This window comes from Monomorium pharaonis, chromosome 2 (assembly GCF_013373865.1).
Source record: "Monomorium pharaonis isolate MP-MQ-018 chromosome 2, ASM1337386v2, whole genome shotgun sequence".
In the NCBI taxonomy this organism is placed as follows: Eukaryota; Metazoa; Arthropoda; class Insecta; order Hymenoptera; family Formicidae; genus Monomorium; species Monomorium pharaonis.
Window position 1 is genome coordinate 29,353,025 of NC_050468.1, and position 19,757 is coordinate 29,372,781.

At 37.6% G+C, this 19,757-nt stretch overlaps 2 protein-coding genes across 4 annotated transcripts in view; one reads left to right on the forward strand and one right to left on the reverse strand.

Annotated features, from left to right (window-relative positions):
* Positions 1–19,757, forward strand: part of LOC105836662 (serine-rich adhesin for platelets) — a 65,135-nt gene that overhangs the window by 3,122 nt on the left and 42,256 nt on the right. For all 3 annotated transcript variants that reach the window (XM_012680851.3, XM_012680852.3, XM_036283074.1), the window contains exons 2-7: positions 585–694; positions 1,091–1,296; positions 1,466–1,654; positions 1,744–1,887; positions 3,268–3,364; positions 6,645–6,809. In XM_012680851.3, coding sequence (XP_012536305.1) covers positions 585–694; positions 1,091–1,296; positions 1,466–1,654; positions 1,744–1,887; positions 3,268–3,364; positions 6,645–6,809 — 911 coding nt within the window. The remainder of the gene's footprint in view (positions 1–584; positions 695–1,090; positions 1,297–1,465; positions 1,655–1,743; positions 1,888–3,267; positions 3,365–6,644; positions 6,810–19,757) is intronic.
* On the reverse strand, positions 1,894–3,261 carry LOC105836667 (cilia- and flagella-associated protein 299-like). Its single transcript, XM_012680859.3, has one exon. It carries the CDS (start codon positions 2,979–2,981, stop codon positions 2,265–2,267), a length of 717 nt encoding a protein of 238 aa, XP_012536313.1. The 5' UTR covers positions 2,982–3,261; the 3' UTR covers positions 1,894–2,264.

The following is a 19,757-nucleotide window of genomic DNA, read 5'->3' on the forward strand; positions in this document are numbered from 1 at the left end:
TTCTTCATTTTTCCTCTCTCCTCTTTTTCTTCTATTAAAAAAAAATCTTGATGTCTTGCTTTATATAGAAACGTTTTATATAGAAATTACATGGTACAATTAAAAAAATAAATTTTTATTAAAAGACACGTGTGTTGATTTTGTAAATGTAGGTCACAAGATGTTATTTCTCTTTTTTTCTCGTTTAAGAGATTTTGCGAATTTTTTTTTCTATTTTTAATCACTTCGGTTACGGCATATAAGTTATAACTGTCAAACTATCGCTAAGATAAGATTAGTATTTATTAATATTAGTATTAATATATTTATTAGTATTTATTACTATTAAAACATTCGTATTTTTTATTAAATCATTAACAAATACTGATGTTGTTAATTGCAAATACTAGTAGATAATAACTTAACGTTAATCAAATAAACACTTATGAAATTAATTTTAGTACCGCCGTTTATATTGTTTTCTTATAGGATATGAATTACAATCAAACAATCGCTAAAGCGATAATATTTGCCTTTGTAAAATCAGTATCTTTGCTTTATTTCTTGGAAATAAGGAAAACATAAAGGCACGCGGTTGGTTTCAGATACTGTCCACCAAGCTTACAGTCTTACATTGCACGTCTCGTAATACAAGCGATCAAATCAACATGCAAGAAACAGCCGGAAATCTGCGGACTGAGACAGCAGGAAAAGAGTAAGTTTTTAATAATTTTGTGACGCTTTACTGAACATTAGCAAAAAATGAGAATTACAACCGCCCATCTAAAAAATGATATAGGCACTTTAACTTTCAAACATAATAGTTTATTTTTTTATAATACTGGACAGTCTTAAATTGACCAGTAATTAATCCTTATTTTAAAATAAATGTACTGTTGTTAGTATTTTTAATGTAAAAACAGTAATAATTTATGATTAATTTAATATTTTTAATTTAACATTTGTAGAAGAGTTAAAAATAATAGCTATTAGTAAAGAAGAGCCTTGAAAGAATGACTTATTTGAAACAAATGGCTCGTGCAGCAAACGAAAACCGAAATGATAATTTATATTCGATAATTTGTATTTGACGAATTTCTTTTCTTCGCAGCGTACGCGCCTCTGAAGCTCATGCAATCTGTCACGAACGAGGTGAACGAGATCTGCAGGCGGTATTTAGATAATAGCAGGCTGGCCCTCTTGCCGCCGCCCTCGCCGACGCCGCAAGTGACAGTGGGTAGCATTAGAAATGCCAGGAGAAAAATGGAAGACCGCCACATGATCCTGCACGACTTGAATACCATGTTTAATATTCAGGTAGCGATCTCGCCGACACGTTCACAATCATTCTGTGTTAATGATTTAATGTACAGCGCCGAAACAATAAGCACTAATTTACACGTCAAAATTTATTGGCAATTATATTCGGAATCAATTCGGTTCGACAATTAATATTTGAGCTGGTACATTAATTTATATTTTGCAGGATGATACTATCGTGGACTACTACGCCGTCTTCGACGGTCACGGCGGACAGGATGCCGCAGCGTATTGCGCGACACATTTGCATCAGTATTTGGTTGAAAGCGTGCACTATCCTACGGATCCGGAACGTGCGTTGCGCGATGCCTTCCTGACTACCGACGCGCAATTCTACGCGAAGTCAAGCACGCAGGTAAACGTTTCTTACGTGAGACTACGATTTTTATTTCATTCCGCGCAACTCGCTCGCCGATAATTCTATCGATTCGTCATTTATTACAGAAACTAAACGGTGGTACCACCGCGGTTTGCGCGTTGCTGATAAATAGGAAGCTGTATATCGCTTGGGTTGGCGACTCCATGGCCTCGCTAGTTGCGTCCGACAGCGTGAAACAATTAGTGAACCCTCATCGACCCGCGAGAGAAGTGAGTAACCTGGATTTCCTATTTTCATTAATAGAATGAAACGGAAAATCTCAATAAGATAATCTCATTTGCAGTATTTCTATGTTTAAATTGCGCATCCAATCGTGTCAATGTTCAAAATATCCGAACCTTAATAATTCTTGATCAATTCTTGGTCAAACTAATTTAGCCCACCGGTCGATAGTCGTCAATTCAGTAAAAGTTTTTTAAGTTAGCGTGTAATTTTAACTCTCGTTATTTTTACTAAAAAATATTCTTCATTCATCGCATCTTAATTCTTTTCTTAAAAGAAGGACAAGAAAAGGTACATATCTGAAGACTGATTTTATGATTTGAAAAGCTTACTCAATGTAGTATCGTCGAATCATACACTGACTCTAATTTTCATGTGTAATTTTGCTGCGGACCACATGATCGTAAAGTATTACGTGCTGATAAAACGGACAGTGTATCCGGACTCGCGTCGTCTGTACACCGGGTGACGCGGCAGCCGGATCGACCGTGATCACTTGTCTGTCGTGAATATTTTTAAACAGTAGGCCAAGTTTAGGGTCCACGATCGGTACGTAATTGCGGGTCTTGTTCAAGCACGTCCTCCCCGTTCTCCAGTGATAATAGGCGAGATCCTGCTTGAGCGGCGATAATTTTCTCTCGCCTCGGTAATACGGCAGCCAGTCTGCCGACTTGAGGCGGTCTTCGAAATCGATGTAGGCCGAGTCTTCGAACTGCAATTTTTTCATCGAGCGGCGGACGAATATGATGGTCGACAGAATCCTCAATCGGTTGGCTCGCTCGCGCAGAGCGAGCTCCTCCATTAACCTACCAACGGGCGACACGAGTTCCGACGTGAGCTCGTAAGGCCGGTGAACGGGAAGCAGTAGATCTCTGACGATTCGTAGGCGACGATAGAAGCTCTCCTCGCTCAGGGTCTCGCCAGTGCAGCGGTAACCGAGCTCGGCCAATTGGCGCGCGATTTTCTTGCTTCTGAGATAGCAGACGTCCGCGGGCGTCACCAGTGAGTCTAGATATTCCTCGTAATTTTGAAAATCCAACAATCTTTTGTCGCTGTCGATCTGCGTTCCAATGACGGTCATGTTCGAAGAGAAAGGAGATGGAGGGACGAGATTTTATTTTTAAACCGGTAATTTTACGTCGCCATTGACGTGCGGAATCCTTTGTATTGTAAACAATCGAGACGCGTGAAACGTGAATCCAAAAGGTAATCCAAGCGAGAGTATCGAAGTATCGACACGTTTGACATCTATACGTTATCGCGGGAATATTATGGCTCGACTTTTTATTGAAAATGCCATGTGCCAAGATCTATCGGGTACGATGTGCCCCATTTTTACTATATAAGTTACGGTTTTTTTTCTTCAGGACGAGAGCGAGCGGATTCGCAATATGGGAGGAGTCATCGTCCAATGTATGGGTGTCTTAAGAGTAAATGGATTCCTCAGTATATCTCGAGCAATTGGTAAGTGTTTACATTATTCTTTTCTTCGCAAAGATCTAAAAAGCTTTACTGAATATAAGTAACTTTCGTATTTTTAATGCTATCATGTAGCAAAAAATTTAAAGCGTTAGATAATTAAACGCATGTCTAACGTCCATGTTTCTATCAATGTAGATTAACTTTAATTTCTATTTAAGTTATTTAACTTTTTCTAATTTTTAGAACTAGGAAAGGATAGAAAAGTAAATTAAATCGAAATTAAAATTAATCTATGTTAGTATAAATGGGTATAAAATAATTTCGACCAAATTTCCAATTAATTTAATTGGCAATTAATACTCGTCAAGTAATAATTTGTTAACTGGTAGAAGATAGAATTTTTTATTTTTTTACATATGAAGAAAAAATTTAAATAAACTTAAAATTATATAGCTAGAATTCTTGTAATTGCACCAGTTGAATTAATCAGTGATTAAGTTCTTCGGAGTTTGGTCGTTTTTAAAAGAATTTTCGATAAAGCTTTTATTTCGGATTTACCAGTCGATCATCACCGTTGAAGAAGATACGATACAATATGAACATAGATGGAGACAGCGTGGTCGATCGTGACATATGTATGTAATAAACGATGCTTGCCATGTTTTTCAGAATTCCAAAGGGAATACAAAATCACATATAGGATGTTAATATCAATCTCAGAAATTCATATGACTTCATCAATTTAAAGAAATTAAAAAAAAAATTTTTACTAGGTTACATAATAAGATTTCATAACAATCTAACCATATTGGTTGTATTTAAATTTTTTTTTAAGTTATTAATTTTGTTAACATATAAACAGTATTTTTTGCGTTTGTAGAGTGAATTGCTTTTTTTTTATATTCTGGAGCTTAGAATATTTCCTCGTTTTTCTTATGCTAAATTAGAAAAATATTGAGTTTTTTTAATTATAACTTTTATTTTTTTCCTGCAAAAAAGTATAGGTAATAAATACTGCAGTTATTCAAAACAAAATATGTAAATTTTAATATTGTTATTATTATATATAAAAATATAATTATTTTTTTGGGAGAAAATAAATTTTTAAAAATTTAAAAAGAAAGGCCTCTTGTATAATATTGTTATTGAAAATGTTATTGAAAATGTGATAAAATTAAAATTAAGTCAAAAAAGAGGGAGGCATGATGAAAAGGCAAATGAGATTGTTCAAAAATTAAAAAATTACAATTTTTTTTCAAAACAATTTAATATATCTATTGTCTTTATTTGTTTAAATTGTATATTCTGCTTTTTTTATTAAAAATTTTATGTATATAAAATTATTCTTATGTATCAGATACTATCAAAAAACTGTAACTATTACAAATTCCAGAAATTACTTATGACCTTAACGAGGCGGAAATAATATTTTACATGCAATAAAAGATTTACTTTAAGTCAAAGTAAAGTTGCATTTTACAATTAAAAAGGAGAAATAAATAAAAAATTTCAGAAGAAAATTTAAACCTTTAACTGCTTCTGGATTGCCTATAAATCCAATTAATTTTTCTAAAAATATTTTTTTATAATTTTCTTACAATAAATCTAAATTTATAAATCTTGAAAATAATAAAATTTGAAATTAATCAATTCGAATTTGAATTAATTAGCCTAATTTTTGAGAAAGTGTTTTAAATCTGCTGCACTGAATGCTTTATATAACGGAAATGTTTTTCCTCTTCTATTTCCATTTTTTCCTCCCCGGTATATCGTACGGAAACTTTTTCGCTTTTCACGGTCTGTGAAATCTCGATTCCGCGCACGTCGTCGAAAATGCGATTTGCAACTGCAGACAATGAGTATAATCGAGAACGGTGTTGTTTTCGAATTACCACGCCACATCAGACGGAAGTAATCGCGCCGCGTGCGTATTTGTCGGATACGCTACTTTCGGATTGACGTAATCGACGCGAGCTCTCTCGCGTCGGGGGAATTAAAGTCAGTCATTCGATATATCAAATATTCCCGATCCGCGAGCACAATCAGTCCCTCGCTGCTCGCAGACCTCTTCGGCGGATCGTGGTGTCGCATCGAAAAACGGGCTTGTCGCCAAGTAAGGAACGCCCGGGCGAGCCCACGGGTGAGCCCGTGCCCAACTACGGATCAAGGCGCGTAGGCCCTGTAAAGGTGAACGAGAAGAGAAAGAGAGAGAGAGAGAGAGAGAGAGAGAGAGAGAGAGAGAGAGAGAGAGTGAGAGGGGAAAAAAAATTCTGGCCGCGTGTCGGGTATCCTGTTGGTTCCGTTCGCCCGCTGACACAATACTACGTGCAGTTACGCTCCGGGTGCGCTCCACCGAGTGTGGCTCGCACAATCGCATGTCCGGAATAATTAAAAGACTACTTCTCTCCTGTTCCCGCTTGCCTTTCGACGCTTTGTACGTAGGGCGTCTTGACGCGAACGTATCGAACATCCATTGAGCGCGTTGACTCTCCGACGCTCTCCGGGGATCGAGATGATCTTGCGCGATCTATAAAACAAAAAACATAATAAAAGGAAAAATAAGGGAAAAGATTTTTGTCGCGATACTTTATTGCCCTGTTCCTCCTCGAGTTGCGTCGAAATACGAGAGCCGATTGTATCAACCGCACGCGCGCGAATTAAGCAAGCCCGGCTTTTAATGACTCGGCGTCGTTATCATGGAGAATTTAATTAACCGAAATTAATTATCGCTAACAACGCGGTCTCCTAAATGAAAACCTCCGTAGGGCTCGTTACGAATTTGTAAAAATTAATTTGCGCTAGGACGAATGAGATAACCGATGCGGTTGCGTGATGCAAATACACGTTTCTCCGTGTGTTACGCGTGTGATGCGCGCGTGCACGCGCGTGTAATAACATCGTGTGCGTATGTACGCTCCAAGCTCCTCGCGCGGCTTCGCGAGGATGGTATGGAAGAAAAAGCGGCGTTCAGATCCCATAATAACCGGAAGCGCGGCGTTGTTGCAGCGGCGTCGTTATTTAAATTAGCCGCGCTAATCATTAAACAGTTAATTATACTTAATTGCGCGCCGCGTGGCGTGTTTTTCACGTGTAAAATATCTTGAATTACGGGCTTCACCGACGGGTAAAGCCCGTAACAGTTGCTCTCCGCGCGCCTCCAATCTTAATCGCGTACTTTCGGAGCTGAACATTCCTTTCCGCTTTTCGCGTTCGCGCCTAGTAAGCCTCCTTTAAACCGAGCGCGTGCCTCTTAACGGCGCGGCGGAGCGGTCGGCTCTTTCGTTTTCCTTTTTTTTTTCTTATTTTTCTCCTTTTTTTCCAGGTGACGTCCCGTACAAACCGTACATCAGCGGCGAGCCCGAGGTTCGATGCATAACTCTGGACGGCACCGAGGACTTTCTCATAATCGCCTGCGACGGATTGTGGGACCACGTGGACCAGAGAACCGCGGCGCTCCGCGTCTACCGGCAGGTGCAACAGGATCCCTGTGAGTAGAGCATATTTTCAGTTGACTCGGTAATGAAGGTAGTTATATCGTCAAATGAAAATCCTGAAATAAATTCCAGTTTTTTTTAAATCTAATTACAGGGTGTCCCAGAATCTACCGTATCATTCGTTTATGGTAGATTCTTGAGGTCCTTTTAAAACGAAAATTTTAATGCCAAAATGTTGAGGCTGTTACTGTTTTGGAATGGGAAAGGTTTAAAGTTAATTTGCGAGTGCGTGAAAAAATTTCGTGCGCTCAGGGACATCGCATGTTGCACTTTTAAAGGCTTAAATTAAATACAAGTTATTGATCATTGACGTATGTAAGACACAGGTCCTTGTGAATCTTTATTTTATATTTTTTTAACTTATGTACCTGAGATTTTGTAAAAACTTTCCAATGTGTTTTTTCTTTAAACGATTTACAAATTTACAAAGTAGGTATTAAAAAAATTTAAGTTACTGGTCACTTTGATTTAAAAAATTAATCTAAGTTGTTAGATCTGAAAATTTTCACTAATACAGTGTAGCTGCGGTTATATTTTGAGCAACGAGCGTTTGTAACTCAACGTTTGAATGAATTTTGGAATAAAAAATAGATATAAATTTTTGAGTACAATATTTGACTGTTATGCAAATTATGGTTACAAATCTTTCTGACGCCTAACGCCAATCGATTTGCCACGTTTTTAACAGGCTTGTAATATTTAAAAAAAGCACACACATATAAAATTCAAATAAGCCCTTTTTAGGCGTTTACAAAATCCAATTCTATGTGATAAAACTACCTTAATAAAAATTATTAAGTCAATTACTTTTGTAGTAAACAATGTTGTGCAACGACATTCGAAACAAAGCTTGAATTCTCTTTCCTTCCTTCGATTTTATCGCATTCAAGATAATATTGTTTATTGGAATGTCTACCTGGTTATTCAATTTAATGTGACTGATCGAAAAAAAGTAACACTAATTTTATAATGGTATCGCTATTGAATGGCATACAGTATTGATGTTGATAAGAAAATTTAATGTCCGAGGAAATAGACGACTTCTAATTAATGTAATTCAAAATTTTCATTCGTTTTACACTTTTATTTACAAAATATTTATAAAATATAGAGACATGAATAATCTAATTATTAACTTTAACGTGGCGGGGTTAAACCCTTTCCTGCATAGTTGGACTTCAGAAACGGCGCTTATTAGGATTGGTTAAAGTAGATGGAAGGAATACATATAAGGTTGTACGTAAAATTTACGTCTACATTAGCATTCCAGGATTAAGCGAGTTAAAGGTTTAAAAGTACTGAAATGCCTCAGGCATGAGTTAATTTTCTCGCGGTCTTTGAAGTACGAAAAAAACGTTCGAAACAAAATTAAGACATTATTCAAAGCGCAAGTAATTACTGTCTGTACTTTATAAAACTTAAGAAGCTATGAGTCGCTTTCGTAAATCGCAATAAATTTTTGCGAGTAAACTCTTGAGGAAACCGCGAAGTGGAGTGTGGGATTTCGTGCGAGGGGAACTTCTTATTGAGGAATAACGAGGAGAAAATCCATTGAACATTGCTCGATAAGTACAAGTATTCGACGTACGTTGATCGATACGATGTACTTTATACGATAAAAGCGTGCACTCTCGCAGGAAATCTAAGTCGAATCATTTCGCGTCAGCGATACTGCGATACTCGAGAAAGTAGGGGAAACGCGATGTCGTTTCGTCGGGGAATTTGTGCTAGAAAAGACGAATCTCTTTGTAATCCAGTCTCTCTCCTTTTTCCTCTCTCCCTTCCTCCCTCCCACTCTCTCTCTCTCTCTCTCTCTCTCTCTCTCTCTCTCTCTCTCTCTTTCTCTCTCTTTTTCAGTTCCTCTCTCTTTATATTCGTGGCCTTTACTTGTTATGCTCTGTTTCCTCGGTTTCCCGGACAGACGAGACACAAAATTTGTGTAGCGTTTTGCACGACGCGCCTTCCTGCCAATTGATCAATCTCTTTGATGATGATTTTGCACGAAATTTACGAAAAATCGAGATGAGAATTAAGATGAGATAGTGTGATGTGTTTAAGAAATACGATTTTAACGAATTTTTTATACGAACTTTCTATACGAAAATTCAGCAATCGATTCTTTTTCGCAATAGATTTTTTTTTTGTTCTATAACGAGTGCAAATGTGCAAAAATGAGAAGAGAAAGAAACAGCTGAGAAGGTGAAGAAAAAATTATCATAATTTTATATAAATGTAGCTGACACAAGATTTTTTATTTTAAGAGAAAAAATGTTAATAGCATTTAGATCTAAGTGTTTAAAAGTGAATGATATTAGCAGTTATAATGACACGGTCACTTGCATAAATATACTTTAACGAGAATATCTATTACATGTACAATATATGAGGCATATTCTGAGAGTTGGGTAAGATGATCTTTTCTTAACTAAATCAAGTTGGGGTTAATGGCTCATAAAATTAATTTAGTTACATTAAATATTATATGAACAAAAAATAGCTCGGTTGAAAGTTGCGTTAACATTAAATTAAGTTAAAATAAAAGCTAATTTTAAGAAGCAGTATTTTATTATTTATTATATTATTTATTAAATTATATATTATTAAATTAAAATATATTATTAAATTAAATTTTTTAAATTAGATTTAATTAAAAAAATTTTTTTTTAATTCAGTGTATTATTTGAATTATTAGAGCCTAAGTAGTCAAATTAATTTAAAAATTATTAACTTTTAAACTATTTTATTTAACTTTTAACTTAATGATTAATTACTATCTAATCCTGAGAATTTCATATATATTATATATTTTGTAAATTTTGAGTTTTTATTTTAAAATAAAATAGGCATTGTTGTCATCTATGAATTACGAATGAGCAAAGTGCCTTAATATTTTCAATATTCTTCAACTCAAAATTATTCAAAAAATCCACAACTGAAAGAAAATAATATTCACTCTTGCTGTGACAACAATATAATTAAAAAAATCTTTTTTTAGTTACCTGTAAAAAAAAGAATTCTGATGAGAATTCAATAGATTAAGACAAAGCTAATCATACTTTTATTATTTCTGTGTAGACCATTATTATCCGTATTTTATTATTACTATATTATAGAAGAATAAAGATATTTATATATACATATAGATATGTATATTAATATTTTTATAAATTAATTCCTCTACAATATCGAACTAAATTGTTACGCTAAAATTGTGTTTAAAAGATATTACAAAATTTTAATTTAAAATATTCAAAATATTATTACCTGGAAAATTTTATTTCTTGAGTTAGGTCATTGTTACGGCAAATGAGAGCGATATATCTGGGACAATATATATATATTTCGAGTAAAGTTTTCATGAAAGGTACATTAAATCACGTGGACTTGATGCTATTTGATGCTTATTGCAAACGACATTTTTCCAAGTACCATCTCCAACCGGATAAAAGCAGTAAAGTGAAGAAGTCTTTTTCCTACGTATTTTATTTCGCGATACGAACTCGTAATTGAATTATCATCTTCGCCTTAATGCGAGGCACTGTCTCGAAGACTGTCTTCATTTTGCTATCTGCTGCATCTCATGTTTTTTTTTCCTTGCCTCTGGCGGCATCGTAGGGAGGTCTGTCGAATGTAACGCGGAGTCGCGATACTCGCCTTTTCCTTCGTCCTCGGGCAAGTCAGACCGATCGGCAAGCCTGGCGGCACCATCGACGATCATTCTCTCACTCGCTCGTCATCCGTCTGCACGGTCGGCCGTCTCTCTCTCTCTCTTTCTCCCGTCGCCTGTTCCTCGGGACGTTTTCCCTTGGATTGATTTTTCGCGTCTGAGCCCTGCGTCTCGCGTCTCAGTTGGTGACTCAGTGATTCACAGTGATTCATAGTGCCTCTAAGAAGGAGGGCCTCGAGGAGAATATTAGGAGTCCGGTCGATTGCCTTCGTATAAATTCTCCCTGGTAAGTCGCGGATCACTTGGCAGTCGATTGACTGCCAGGCGAATAAAGAATAGTGGATAGGAAAGGAAAAATCTATCTAGTCTCTAGCTTTAGATCTATATTTAGAAAAGAGAGAGTTTTGAAAAACTCTACTGGATAGCAAAAATACTTGTAAAATTATTCAGAATTAAATTGTACATTGAAAAAACAGTTTGCTGATAATCTAAAAATTGTGCAAGATACAAAATAATGAGACACTCAAGTTGATTGCTAGAATATCAAAACTTTTTGGATTATTTATTATTATGCTTGAGCACCCTGACACAATTATTTTAATGGTCCAACCAAATTACTATCAGATCTGTAGCTAGTTAAAATTTCAGGTACTTTAAAATTCGTTCTTTCGGTGTAATTAATTATTACTTTTACTGGCTAATGAATAATTGAAGATCCGGGTGAATCAGGGACTTGAGTCAAAGTAAATTAACTTCGTCGTTAATCTATTATTCACGTCTGAGCGATACACGTTAAAAGTATGTAACTTGAAATAAATTAAGTACTCTTAATCCATATATTGATATTGGTTTTTCTTTTTTTTAAAAACCATTTCATCAAAACGTCATTTTCTGAAATTGCTACTAAATATACAAAAATCCTTGTAAAATTTCCAAAAAATTGTAATTATTAACTTTTGTTTTTATAGAATTAAGCATTGAAATTTTATACTGAAATTTAATTGGGAAACAGCTAAGTTTTTTAAATGGTAGAATAACAGAATGATATTAATGATGCAATAAATAACAATTTTTTAATGATTTTACAAAGATTGCTAAACGAACGTAGCTACTAATCTTTTATCATCGAATTGCGTTGTTTTGCTTAATTAGGTCTCTTGTTTAATAAGAAAGCCGACCATCTTCGAGAAGGCATCGTCGCGTCCGATATCTCTTTGGAATTAGTACTTATCGATTACGGGCATCGACATCATCATGTGATTGCTTTTGTACGCGTGATGCGCATAGAAATCGCGACTAAACGCGCGTATAAGGCGACGCGATTCGACTCTCCGTCTCCAGAAGGAGAGGAAGAACACAATACAAAGTAATCGAGCGATCGACATTGGTCGGTCCGGCATTGTCGTCGCGCGACAGACGTTTTCCCAGCGGCAACGGTACGCTGCCACCGTGTGCACGCTCATCGAAAGGAGTCCGGAAATCTCTCCCCTCTCGCGAAACTACCGTACCGTCCGCGAAAATATGCCTCCCCGTTAGGAAGTGCGCGATTATCGTCGCCATCCGCCGCGCCGACGTAATCTTTCTTTCGCGCTTTTCGCGCAAGGAATTCGAAAATTACGTAAATCCCATGCCTCTCGCACAATTTCCCCGGTGGAGAGACCGCGTTACACTCGGCCGCAACAAAGAACGGTCGGAAACCTTACGTTTATCTTTGCCGCGGCGAAATTCTTGAGGCCGACTTCTTTTTTCCTCGATAGCAACATCGAACAGCAGCGATGGTTTTACATCGTAAAGCTGTGAAAACGAAAGACTTTTCACGAATTTAGTTTCGAGTAAAATTATTTATTAATTTAAAGAGGTATTCTCTCTGGGTTTTTCCAAGAATCAATTATTTTTTAGATATTTTTTAAATCTTGAAGGAGAAAACAGATTAAAGATAGGAGACTTGCAAAAGTTTTTATTAACGTATAAATTGTTTACTAACTTTTAAACGCGATTCACAGGATTTTTTAAAATTGTGTACTTTTTCCGGCAAAAAAGTAGTATTTTTTTGAACTTTACCGTTATCAATTTTTAAGTTTAATGTAACTGAAACAAGTCGTACATTTATATAAATTAAGAATTGTTAAAATTTTTTGATAATTTATGCATTTTAAACTACAGTAACAACAAATGAATTTTTTTCACACACTCATACAGATTTTGCAAATAATTACCAAAAATTTTTTGGATATTTAATCAAACTTGTAAAAAGCATTCAATATCAAAGAATAAATATATTATTTATAGTTTTAATATTTAAAAAAGTTAATAAAAAACTGAGAAAACTGTCCGATCAAATTTCGAAAAGTAACAAACAAAAATAACAAACAAATATTTACGATTATTTAGATTAGATAAAAATTCGACCATATTTTATTTGGAATGAAATTATCAATATGTCATAAACATACGAGTAGATTATCCGTTTAAAAAGTGATGGATAGATATTTATTTTTCGTTTATTTTTGGACATTTCGATGATTTCATTCCCACGTAGTCGGATTTTGTCCGATCTAAATATCTGTTTGTCATTTTTTAATAAGATATCTGATATCTGATTATTAGTCTCTGGAAATTTTTCTTAGCGCAGTAAATATAAAAATAGTACCAAGAGTGAAAATTCTCCTTTAAATTAAGTATCGGTCCGATTTTTTTATAATCATAAATCATTAGAAATAATAAAAATATAAAAATAGTTATTTTTAACGATCTCGGTTAATTCCTTAATTATACTTTTAATATCTATTTGATTCAAAATTACATGACAAGTGGTAAATATCTCAAAATCTCTGACAAGTGTAAATAACAGTTAACCACTTATGTCGATTTATGTTGACTCAAGTCCCTAATTCACCCGGATCTTCAATTATTCATTACCCGATAGACGAAAGGCACGCGTCGCATATACGTCTCGGTCCCTCGGCTAATAAATAGTTGGGGATCCGTGGTACATAAGTGACAGCCGATGGTGGAACGTGCCCGATCCCTTCTCGCTTCGCGCTGATGCCAGAAGCGTAAAGGCCAATACCTATACACGGGTGAAAACTTCGGCGGAGAGAGAAAAAATGCAACGTGCGCAGCATTAAGGATCTCCGTCTTACGTTCCCATAATTGTTATTATTCGGGAAAGCGAGTTCGCGCGCGCGCGCGCGAGCCGCGCGGTTTCTCATCCTCGCGCCTCGGTAATTCGTACATGTCGTACGCGGCGCGCTTAAAATTGATTTCAACGACGTTTCTCGGAAGCCGGCCGTAGGGAGGAGGAGAAAGAAAAGCGCGACGACGGCGCGGATGAGCGACGGTCACGCAGCATCCCGGAGGAGAAATATATGTCGGAGATTCCGTCACGCTCTGACGCATGGTTGACACGACCGCACACATACCCGCACACAACCCCCGACATGCTCCGCTCCCTCGTATTTTAAATAACGTTCTGAATCACACACGCGGCGGCGTTTAAATCCACGATGACGGCACAACCGGTTCGGTACGTGAGCCGCATCTGCTTAGACACCGGGACGTATTTGCGCAATCTGTCTCGTGGATGGATATCGTGGCGTGTCCTGTCACGGAGTTTATTAATTTATAGCACCCAAACAAATTTTTCGCTGATATATGCATAGAAAGATTTCTTGATGTCACAAAATGTATCGCTAATTTTTGTATCTGCAAGAATTTTGGTTATCACGTGTAGAACTCGTAAATTCTGCTTCTGTCGGATTGATTAAGTGTAATAGATATATACATATTACAGTATTTGCTAATCATTTATCTACCTCAGCTAATTTTTATACATATATCATTTTTTGAAGTTGCAAGATTATTTTTTTGAGTAATTATATTATACATTTTATTAAAATGATAAAACTTTTGGTTATCGATTTTGACGTTAAAAACGAAAAGATTGTTTTAATTTTATGATTTAAATTTGCGAAAATAAAAAGTATTTAGTTGTCGATATAATTTATAAATAAATTTTTTGACCTGTCGATTGAATACTGGAGGATCTGTGGAATTCTGCCTCTAATATAAAAATATGACGACGGAAGCAAAATTTTACAATCTAATTGCGGTTCCCGAAATTACCTCACCATACACTGAGAAAAAAGTTGTAAATTTGAATAAATTTTTCAACTTAATTCTTATAAATACTTGAACTGAAGAAATTAAGTTAGAAAATTCAGTCAAATTAACATTAAGCATTAATAAAAATTAACATAACAGAATTCCACAGATCCTCCAGTATTCAATCGACAGGTCAAAAAATTTATTTATAAATTATAAAAATTACTTCGTGATTGTTCTCTGACGTCATAGGTGATTCAAGGTGGTCGACAGCCGTTGTCGGGGTGAGGGGAGGGAAGGACGTGCGCTAAATCCGAATTTCGGGGCTTTATTTTTATCAGCGGATTACCACTTCGGTTTCCCGAGTCGGTAATAAACGGTTCGCGAAACCGGTTCCGTTTAATTTCGGCTAATTGAAACCTCCGGAGCACAGAGACGCGGCGCGGCTCGGGCTCCTCTCAGCGCGGCGGCGCATGGCAACAGTGCAACGGCGTTAAAAGATCGCAATAAGGCATTAAACAAAGGAATCCGGGAGGAGCTGAACCAAGACCGCGGTTACTGAAGCGAAACGCCTGGAGCGTTTCTTCGTCTTGAGAGGATTCGTTGGGGAACGGGAGGGCGAGGGAGAGGCAAGGAGGAAGGAAAAAAGGGAGGGGGTATCCATTCACAAGACAATCGAAAGGTGAAATTTGGGTTACACTAGGTCCTTTGCCTTATCAGCGCGTATCTCACCTTCTTTCCTCCCCTGCCCCTCATTCCGATTTATTAAAGATAGCTCGATCAATTCTAAGCTTAATTAGCGTTAATTGTCCTCCGTGAGATGGCACAGTCTTTTATGTTTCTCAGCTGAGCTCGCAATTACAATTTCCGAGGTTTTCTCTCTCTCTCTCTCTCTCTCTCTCTCTCTCTCTCTCTCTCTCTCTTTCATTTTCATTATTATAATACGTTCGCGAGAGGTGATATCTCACTATCTAGGAAAAAAAAGGGAAACATAGAGAGGAAGTAAGGAGAAGTAAATTACGATCGGTACGAGAGGTTCAAAGAATCGAGACGCGAGCGAGATGGTTAATGGACGCCGGTGGTCGGTGCGCCGCCGCGCGAGGCCGAACGAAATATCGGTGGTGATTATTTTCTCCACGCACACCGGCGCGCCGCGCGTACACGACCGGTCTGACGGCGCGGCGAACCTCGTCCTCAAAAAGATCGGTCGAAGGCCACAACCGAGAGAGGTATCTCTCTCGACCCTTTTCCTCCCTCTCTCCAGGGCCCGAATCCAACGTTGATGCTGCAGCCGAGTGTGGCGGGACCGATCTCGTTTTTTTTTTTTTTTTTTCTTTCTTTCTTTCGCAGCCGAAAAAGCGCCGATCCGCCTCGTTGTTCCGCCGCGAGATCGCCACGGAAATTGTCCCGCGCGTTTCGTCGCATGAGAATCGCTGCTACCACCACAGCGTTCGCAGCAGATCGCCGTCCTCATCGGAGCGGCTTTAACCGCAGACCCACCCGGGTGAATCACCCGGAGGATCGTCCGTCTTAATATCCCGATATCGCGCACCTCCTTTCGGGACTGCCTTCGCACGTACACCGGTTCAAAAGCGTGTATTATCTCTCTTAGCAACGGTCTCTTCATTACAACCGCCTCGGTTTTATTACCAAAGGCGAGATTACGGTGCGAAAAATCCTTGCGTATATACACCATCTTAATAAAATCTTGAATTTTATTGGCGAATTGATAACCGGACTTTTGTCGGAAGGAAAGTTTCATTTCGTATCTCGGCATCTTAATCTCGAGGACTTATGTATCACGTTCCGAAATATATATTATCAAAAATTTTTTAACTTGATGGATTGTTTTATTATTAATTTTTAGTATCTGTGTAAAATTTGAGCTTAATTCTCTTGTTGGTTTAAAAGTTATTTAATTTTCTCTCTCTCTCTCTCTCTCTCTCTCTCTCTCTCTCTTCATTCTTGTGTAAAATCGCGTTTTATAGTGCTTATTTGCAAATTTAATAAGAAAGTAGTATTAAATATATTATATACGGATTAAAATTTTACATATACTAATAAATTCAAGTCACACGAAGGTTATTGTCATCCACTTAAGTCCGTTTCTACCAACGTAGATTAACTTTAATCTCGGTTTAACTTGTTATCTTATTCCAGTTCTAAAAATGAGAAAAGTATAAAGAGTGAGTTAAACCGAGATTAAAATTGATCTACGTTGGGCTTTGCTCGTTTAAAAGTTATCTGCTTAAAACTGCAGCAAAATTTTTGTTTGTTGTTTTCTTTTTTGCAGTTTCGGGTATTCACGACTAAAATTTTTGAAAGAAAAAGAATAAACTTAAAGAAGAGCCTTCAGTTTTTTAAATTTCGAGCTGCTATTGTAGAGGTTAAGACATCCTTAAACAAGTTGTAATCTCCTTCGAGACAATTACGGTCCATTTGAAGTTAAACGGACAGTGTAATGTTAGGCTAACTACATTGCATATTACGTCTCCGAGGTCCGCAGATACGATCTATTTTCAATCATCTATCATTCAGAAGAGTTGACGCGCCTCGACATTTCAATTAAAGACGATTTAATGAAACAAGAGTTGTAGAGCAACTGCCAAGTTCTACACGTATTTCGGTTAAAGAAAGAGTATATCGCACAGATGGTCCTTGGTTTTATTGAGCCGTCGAAAGCAATTTGAATTCCACCGCTTCGAGACGGACGTCGTTAACGCTTTCATCGTCCGGGCGTTAACGGAGCCGGATATAATCGCACTAAGGGGCATTACGAACGAAAACAAAACCCAGCCGCGCGCATGCAGAGAGGCGAGGCCTCATCCTCGTGCTTTTTACGCTTATGACGCCAGCAGCGGGTCCCAATTTTAGTGTAACGTGCGACGAGCACACTCGCTCGCGGCGTCGCGACATTCGTATGGCGAGAAGAGCACATTCCTCGCGTCGTCGAGGATGAATTTGACTTCTTTCCCCCCCCCCTCCGTCGACAAGGAATCCGGAGGGAATAACCGAACGGAATTGCATCGAGAGAGCTCGATAACCCGTGAACGAGCGGATGGGAACGGGCGCGACGGAGATGACGCTCTTGAAAATTGGACTCCCCGCGTGGCGACGACGTGTCACCGGGCGCGCGCGGGCGCTAAAAATACGAGCGAGCGGGGTATAGTCTCTCGTTTGAAGGATTTTAACAGCTGAAAGGCATTTCTCGTCCTAGGACGCGACATGCATGCGCCCTCCCCTCCTCTATCTCCCCCAGGGGGGGAGGTCGACGACCTCACCTTTTCCGAGAGCGGTTAACGTTGGGTACGCTTAGAGTATCCAAGAGTATCGTAAACTCGGTTCCTCTCTCGAGTGGCACTGACCCGCGCAACCTGACGACGACGACGACGACGACGACGACAACGACGGGGCGCGACTTCCGCGAATTGGCCGGTTATCGCGGGCCGATCGCGATTTCCTCGTTTCTTGTAACTGAAGTGTTACGCCCCGTGTCGTAGAAGAGCTGCTGAAGTAACGGCACAAGTCGATATTCCAATTTCGCACCGACTCGTGCGAAAAATTTATTTTCTCTGAGCTTCCGTTACTTTTTCAAGGGAGAGATACTCTGGGGAAAAAAATAGTTTTCCCTAAATACGATTATAACTCACTTTGGGACCCACGATTAAGTAATCGAATTATTTGAATTGCTCGTAACCCTAATTTTACGTTTATTTCTTTCAAATTAACCCTGCACAGAAAAAAAAAATTAACTCTTATATACTCATATCCTCATATGAACGCGTTCATTGTTTCACATATACGCAACAATATATAATCTTCTTAGAAGAATTTGAAAATCTTGAATTTCAACAATATTATAGTCTTATTTCAATATTATAATTGTTATTTCAAGAATATAATATAATTATTTTGATAGTTTTATTCTAAGAAAATTATAATCTTTGAACATACAGTACTTTCTATCCAACATTTTTTCTTCTCCATTCAAAAAAATTATTTTCTTAAATAACAAGAATATCATTTTCTTGATTAAACTGTATAAAATCTTAAAATGAATCTTCATTCAAGTAAATTTTTTTATTTAATATAATCTGAGTTCAAGATTTTCCTTTTGAAACTAAAGATATTGTCACAATAACAATATTCTTTTCTTCTGTGTGTATTAACTAAAAATTGCAATTAACTATTTTAGCTATTTCAAAGATTTTTAAGCTGTACTGGTCTCTCAATTAGTTTCGTCGATATTCAGTTAGAAGCAAAGATAATTTTTACTTAAGTAAAACACTAATTAAAATATTAAATTGATTAATTACAAAAAACAGTCTAAATTTTTCTTACTGCAGTAAGGTTACGAACAATCCAAATAATTTGATTACTTAATCGTGAGCTCTAAAGTGAGTTATAACTGTATTTTGGAAAAACCTATACATTTTTCTCAAAATAGTAGAACGCGGCAGATCGAAGAGAAGAAGATAGTCGACTGGACTGAACACGCGTCATTCGCCATTCGAAATTATACCACGTTAAAATTCCACGTGTGAGAGGGATTCTCCGATTGATTCGAGAGCCGACGTCAAATTAGAATGTCACCGTCCAGTCCTCCACGACTTATGTTCTTACGTCACCCTTATCGTTATATCATTCCGGCTGTCTCCAGCGTCGAGCTTTATCGGGAATATTCTATTAACGACTTCCGTCTCTCTGCGACTTGGCCGCGGATGTTTATTTAGAATGCGCTCAACATCCTCTGAATAATAATAGCCGTGCATTCCGCGACAGCAAGAGAGAGAGAGAGAGAGGTTTTCTCCTCCAGCGTTTTCACCGAAGCAATGAGTAATTCGCGAGCTTTCGTGCTTATAGTGATAATAAACGCGGTGATGTCACCCGCGCGGACGCGAATTCCGCTCCGGGAGTGGTTAATCGTGTTACGAGGCGTGTAAAAATATATATTATGCGTGTGTGTGGCCGGCATACGTGATATGTGCCATCTGGTACGCTTCCTCGTTCGTTTCGTTCGTCGGGAGAGGCATCAACCGGGCCGTACTCCGTAGAACAATGCACCACGCCCACCTCACTGCGTTTATGAAACTTTTTTTTGCCGGAGTAATTAGGAGTTTTAGGCGGCGGCGTCCGCCTCCTATCGCGTTAACACGCGATATTGTTTTAT